Here is a 6,420-nt window from a genome sequence, read left to right as displayed (position 1 = left end):
TCTTATTATAAGCCTAGGTAACTGCAAGTTAAGCCAGTATTCCATAATATTAACTATGTAAATAATCGAAAAGTTTATTCAATTCTTAGAATATAAAAAACAAATCTTAGGCAGCAAGAGAAAGAAACTCAAACTATGGCCAGAGAAAGGAATCTGACTATAATATGGAGATCCTTTTACAAGTCCCAATGATAGATGGCCTAGAGGGGACAAAGTCTCTTCTAGATCAGCTTACGGGTGCAGGGAAGTAATGGGATAGCTTCTTCTTTTTTTATCACCTCAGCAGAACTTATTTCTGTGCAAAATACGGACCCGTCGAGGTCCGAGTTAGGTTAAAGTGCAGCTTCAAAATGCATCTCCAAGTTTCATTTGTGCCTGAGTTGTGATGATAATGGACACTAATCTTTAGAGAAAGGGAAAAGATGAGGAACAGGAATACTTGGATGGCACAAGGGACCTTGCTAGTGAACCTTCTGTGTGGAAAGAAATGGAAGCATATTCCCTGGTTCGAAATGCTGTATGCTTTCCACCTAGAGATCACTAAAAAGGATGCCTCTTTAAGATGCAAATTTATGAATCCAACTGCTTCTAGCTAGAGAGGTCATTTTGTCATCAAGAAGTTGTTCTAGAATTTAGGATTTGTGTGGTTAAGAAGACAAGAGACATGTGCCTCGTACAACAATTCTTGGTGTGCATGATTATTATTTTGCAGACATGTTTTCGTAGTTGTTTATGCTAATTAACCCCCATTGATATCTAGCTAGTACTCCTACCTGGAAAATATACCACGCACTTAATTACCTGTCACTCAATGTTTGTGATTGATAACAAAAGCAGTTGAAGTCATCAGTGAATGTATGGAGGTTGGTGAGTGACAATTATCATATAGCTTAATTATACAGGCCTTTGCGTGTTTTCTTTCAGTTTTCATATTCTTTCCTCTCAAAAATTCAACGCGAATAATCATGTCATATTCATATTTTCTTGACAGAAGACACGAAACATTCACAAAATGTTCATCCTTTGTTTCCTAAGCTATTCGATGGTGAGATTACATCGGAGTCTTTTTAACATTATTGTCCCTATTGCAAAAGGGGTTTGGCTATTTTGTTTGTACAATATTAATTTTTAACACCTTCACCATTGAGGAGAAGACCTGATTGTTGTGTTTGTACAAGAAGGTGGATATCCATTGTAACATTCATTCTACAAGCTTTTTTTTAATTTTTTTTTCTATTAAAAGAATTATTCTTAGTCAATCATAATCATTGGAATAAAACTTGATTTGAAAATTGACTTGGCTCAAATTATAAGTTAAGTGAGTTGATCAAAATGAATTCATTCTTTTTTTATATACATAAAAAAACTTGAATTGATATCAAATTTAAAAAAATAAAGAGTTTCAGGACTTAAGTTAATATAAACTTTTTTTTCTTATAAAAATAACTCAAAAGGAATATAAAAAATTTTTTCTTATAAAAATAACTCAAAAGGACATCATAGCCAATAAAAAAGGACATCATATCCAATAAAAAACTAGATTTTGATTAGTGGATAACTGAGTTGAATCCAATAAAAAACCAGATTTTGATTAGTGGATAACTGAGTTGAACCATGAGGTTAACCAAGTTTTATTATATGCTCATAACATTTAAATTACAAAGTATACACACTAATGAAATATATATATATATTAGATGCCCTAAAATCCTATAAAGCAACAAGTACCCTATAAATAGCCATTGAAGTAAGATGTGCCACACCATGCAATTTCATGATGACATTGTTTTGATGCCAATACATCACTTTCCTGGCTACAGAAAAAATAAAACCCCCAGCTTGCTTCCACATATGATGCACTGGTCACAGCAGCACCGCATGCAATTTCTGCATGATTTGACAGTCTAGATCATCAGATCTTTGTCACATGTTTGAAATGGCATCCAATGTTATTTGTTCTATCGTGCCATCTGCGATCCGGATCAACCTCAAAATCCATTAATCCAAGTACTTGATATATAGTTTTTCATTCAGAGGAATTTACAGATCTGTTATTCCAGGGAGTACTGGCAAGCATATCACATATGGTATTCCAACGTTTAAATATCTAACGAATTGAATCTATCAGATCTTTCATGTATCTATTCACTTAAAATGATTCGAAAGTTATATTGAAAGGTTAAAGCTCCAACGTTTGGACTTGTTGGTTAATAGTAAGACAGACCACCACTAAATTATATATTAATGAAGAAGAATGGGAGCTACATCATTAAAAATGAGGATTGGAAATGCCATGCTATGTGAATATAACCATTACCAGAAAATTAATAAATAATAATGAAAATAAAGATTAAAAATATTTTATCATTACTTTCTGATGTAAATAGCAACAGAAAATTTATGTTGAAAATTTCCGACTGACATAACAATGAAATATGTTCTAATAGTAATTTCCAACAAAATTTCTGACAGAGTATCAAAAATAAAATAAATATCATCAATAATTCATCAAAAAATTAACATGTTACTGTTTAGAGATAGAATAAACAGTACTTACATGCTCACAGAATATTCAATTAGCCATTAACGTTTTTCAATTTTGTTGTAATGAGTTCATAACATATGAAAGGACCTAGATGATCTTAAATAAATATACCTGCTATTTTATTTAAGATCTTATTGAAGACAGATTGACTTATCATCTAAGATGTTGATTGAGTCTTTGGCTCGAATTGGACCTCTATTTCAAAAACTGTTGACCTGAAAGAGGATAATCTGGACATGAGACGACAACACTATCAACATCGATCGCGTTTCTTATAGGTACAGAAGCAGATTTGAAAGCTTTTATGCATTTGTCTTCCAACATAGCCTTGTAACTTGATGCATGGACAAGAGCAAGAAATTAAATGCAAGAAAAGCAGGGACCAGGGGGTTAGGTCCAGTGCTTGACCTCAAGTGCCTCACTTCAACCCCCACGTTAGCCTTTTGATTTGGTGGGCACTGACTTGTCCAATAGTTAACCTAATCCCCACCCAATAGAACACAAAGCAAGACCCCTTTCTCTCCCTATCCACAATCCTCGATCCTCGTTATTCACAATTTTGCCTCACGATGGCTTGTACAAGCTTTACTTTCTATAGCACGTCAATTTGAACAATCCGTTGGCTGAGGATTGGTTTTTTACAGCAAGTCGACATTATTAAAACAATTTCTTTACTGTTTATTTGACTTTGAAAAAATTCTTAAGCGATGAGAGATGGATACCACTTGATCGAATTCTTAATATTGCATTGAACTCTATCGATCGAATTCTTATCAATATCCTTTTCCTTATAAGTGTTACTTGATTTTATTAGATTTGAATCCCTAGAGATGAAATTCAAAAGTGAAACTTCTTCCTTTGTAATTCCTCATATGCAAGAACATGCTCATTGATATCTTAAATTTATGATTTTTTACTGTAACGTTTTGATCAAAGATCATGTAACCTGTTTTTCATTTTTAATGCATTAAAATCTTAAATTATTATAAGATAAAAGTTGACACGAGATTACAGTTAATCAGATATATTAAAGTCAGCATACTAACATCAAAATCTATCTAAAAACAATTTCTGAAGTTAAGCAACAAGAAATAGGGAGTCGGTGCAATTTTCCAATTTCAAAAGAAAATTTCCCTTTTTTTTCATTTTAAGAATTAAAAAAATAAAAAAGCTACGCAGGTCTTAAATATGAACAGTTGCAACTTGCAAGTTGCCCTGAGCCATGTGTTTTGTTTTTTTTAGGCCCAAACAAAGACACAGATAAAAGCAGGACATGCACATAAAAATTTGCAGGTTAATTAAGTCCATCTCCAATAGAGAGGAAAGAAATGAAAAGGTGTGAGCTCTGTGATTCTTTAGCAAAAGTGTACTGTGAATCAGATCAAGCCAACCTATGTTGGGATTGTGATGCTAATGTTCATAGTGCAAATTTTCTTGTTGCCAAACATTCAAGATCACTTCTTTGTCATGTTTGTCAATCTCTCACGCCCTGGACGGGAACCGGACACAAGTTAGGCCCTACCCTTTCTGTCTGCAACAACTGCATAAACAACTCGAGTTGTAGAGAAGAAAGAGTAAGCGAAGATGACGAAGAAGGCGACAGTGATGATGATGATGATCTTGATAGAGAAGAAGATGGTGATGAAGATGAAGATGAAGATGAAGATGAAGATGAAGAAAATGGTGATGATGGTAATGGTCATGGGGGTGAAGATGATGAAGAGAATCAAGTAGTTCCATGGTCTTCTACGCCGCCTCCGCCTGTTTCAAGCCCTTCTAATGATAGTGAAGAATGGTCAAGCAGATTTTGTGACAGTGATGGAGGGATATCAAAATCTAGAAGAGCATTTTCTTCGAAACACAGGCGTGGAACTGTGCCTTAGCCTACTAATTCTCATCGGGTTTAGGCTACGAGTCATCTGTGTTTGATGTTAATTTTGATAATCAAAATCTTTCATCCCAGCCCATATAAATCTTGAAGCGAAATTGAAGATTGTAAAGAAATAACTCTCTTTTCTGAATCAGGATCATGTAGGGTAGCTAGGCTGCTTCTTGTTGCAAGATAACCTGAATGTGTTGAAGTCAAGTGAATCAAATTTTACGGGTACCTTGAGCTTAAGGATAGCTAAAATTTCCCATATCACAACAAGCTCAGCAAATCAAGAACCTGGATTTGCTGAAGGATGATTTTCACTGGATTGTAATAGCCAGGTAATTTTTCTGTACTAGCGAAGTTGTTGTAACTTCAATCTTAGAATGATCTTTATTTACTCTCTGAAATTTAACCTTCCACTAAGACTATTGTATTGCATTAATCACAAGTTCCTGCAGCAAAGCATATATCTTCCTCCAGACTGAAATACAAATTTTATTGTAAAATTCTAGTTGCACAATTCTACAAGTTTTGGTTCAGTTTTTCTTCAAGAAATTGTCCTAGATTTTCAACATGACATGATGGAATCACCAGGTCTTTGAATGGTCCATGTCAGAAACTTCTTCTGTGGTGCAGATTTCGTCCCCAACTGAATGTGGGACCCTACTCTAGAAGGAATGTGGATACCATCATCTATCTCATTTACTTAGAGGAAATGGTTTTGATTCTTTGACCAACGAATATAAACGTAGCAGATCATGATAAAATCCATTGACTCTGGGGTTGATGGTGGTATGCCTTCATTGTTTCTTCTGCAAGAATCACAAGTTTTGTTGCTGAAGTACTCCTAGCTGCTGTTCTTTGTTTCATTGCCTTCCTTTCAATTCTTTTATGATGCGGTAATAAAAAATTGAATGGTTTCAGGTGAGACTAGTGCCTCATCTGGGCCACATGCGTGGTATTAGAATTTAAATTAAAAAAGAAAAATCATTCCTGCCAAGAGAAGATCAGGACATGGTTTCCATACACTAATGAATAATTTGTTGCTGGAACACGATGATTGCGTGTTTAGAACTGTGATATCAATTCTTTTTTAAAATTTATTTTTAATATTAATACATTACAATGATTTAAAAATATAAAAAAAATAATTTCAACAAAAAAAATTAAATTTTAACTACCTCTATTTTAACCGCAATCTAAAAGACACAAAATATCTTCAGATTGTGACCTCCACTTGAGCTTAAGATCAATCTTTCTACCTCTCTTTGTCATCTATTGAGAATTGGCTAGTTTTTGATAGTTTTATCTTTTATTTCGGTTTAATTTGAGATTTTGAAGAAAAAAGAAATATTTTGAATTTATGATTACTAATTTAGATGGAAGTCTAAACCTGATAAAAAAAATAATTTGATTTTAATAGAGAAAATTAATTCGAGGATATCATAGAAAAATTATATATAAAAAAATAATATAAATTAATGCACAGCGTCCGACCACATAAAATCAAGATTTGGGAGGTTTATGTAAGCAGATTGAAGCTAGATTATTGGAGGACATTAAAAAAATGTTATTATGTGATTACAATTATAATAGTTAATTAATTTTCCGACAGCTGAACGTGCCATCATAAGCCATGTTTGATCATGGATAATTTTCCTCGTGAAGCTTTTTTTAAAGCAATTATCAGTTTATTTAAGAACATAATGATGGAATCACGAGAGTGGACAGTTGATTACTATTTAGGAAGAAATCCTGAAAAAGAAATCCATTACTGTTATGTAATTTAATTTAATGATATTTATTGGGGTGATTCTATAAATATTTAAATAAATTATATGTTATCATCCAAATTTTAACATCATATTAAAAAATATAAATATTTAAATGAAACTTTAATATATAATTTATTTATTTTATCTTTATTTGATCACCGGGATACACAACCTGGTTAAATGATAATAAGAGTAATTTTGAAAATCTATTGACTATATATAACTTA

General features: G+C 32.8%; 1 protein-coding gene across 3 annotated transcripts; it reads left to right on the top strand.

The window, feature by feature from the left end:
* The first annotated feature begins 3,796 nt into the window (after window positions 1–3,796).
* On the top strand, window positions 3,797–5,363 carry LOC105138811 (zinc finger protein CONSTANS-LIKE 4-like). Of its 3 annotated transcripts, none has more exons than XR_844862.1 (2): window positions 3,797–4,756; window positions 5,013–5,363. XR_844862.1 is itself a non-coding variant. In XM_011045033.1 (1 exon), the coding sequence occupies exon 1, from the start codon at window positions 3,874–3,876 to the stop codon at window positions 4,426–4,428; it is 555 nt and encodes a 184-aa protein (XP_011043335.1). In that variant the 5' UTR covers window positions 3,797–3,873; the 3' UTR covers window positions 4,429–4,846. The 3 variants fall into 3 exon arrangements, 1 of the variants encoding a protein (XP_011043335.1); XR_844863.1 differs by having other exon boundaries at window positions 5,055–5,362; XM_011045033.1 differs by lacking the exon at window positions 5,013–5,363 and having other exon boundaries at window positions 3,797–4,846.
* The last annotated feature ends 1,057 nt before the right edge of the window (window positions 5,364–6,420 follow it).

Source organism: Populus euphratica, unplaced genomic scaffold (genome assembly GCF_000495115.2).
Source record: "Populus euphratica unplaced genomic scaffold, PopEup_1.0 scaffold159.1, whole genome shotgun sequence".
Classification (NCBI taxonomy): Eukaryota; Viridiplantae; Streptophyta; class Magnoliopsida; order Malpighiales; family Salicaceae; genus Populus; species Populus euphratica.
Note: the sequence above shows the minus strand (reverse complement) of the source record. Positions and strands in the feature narration are given on the sequence as shown.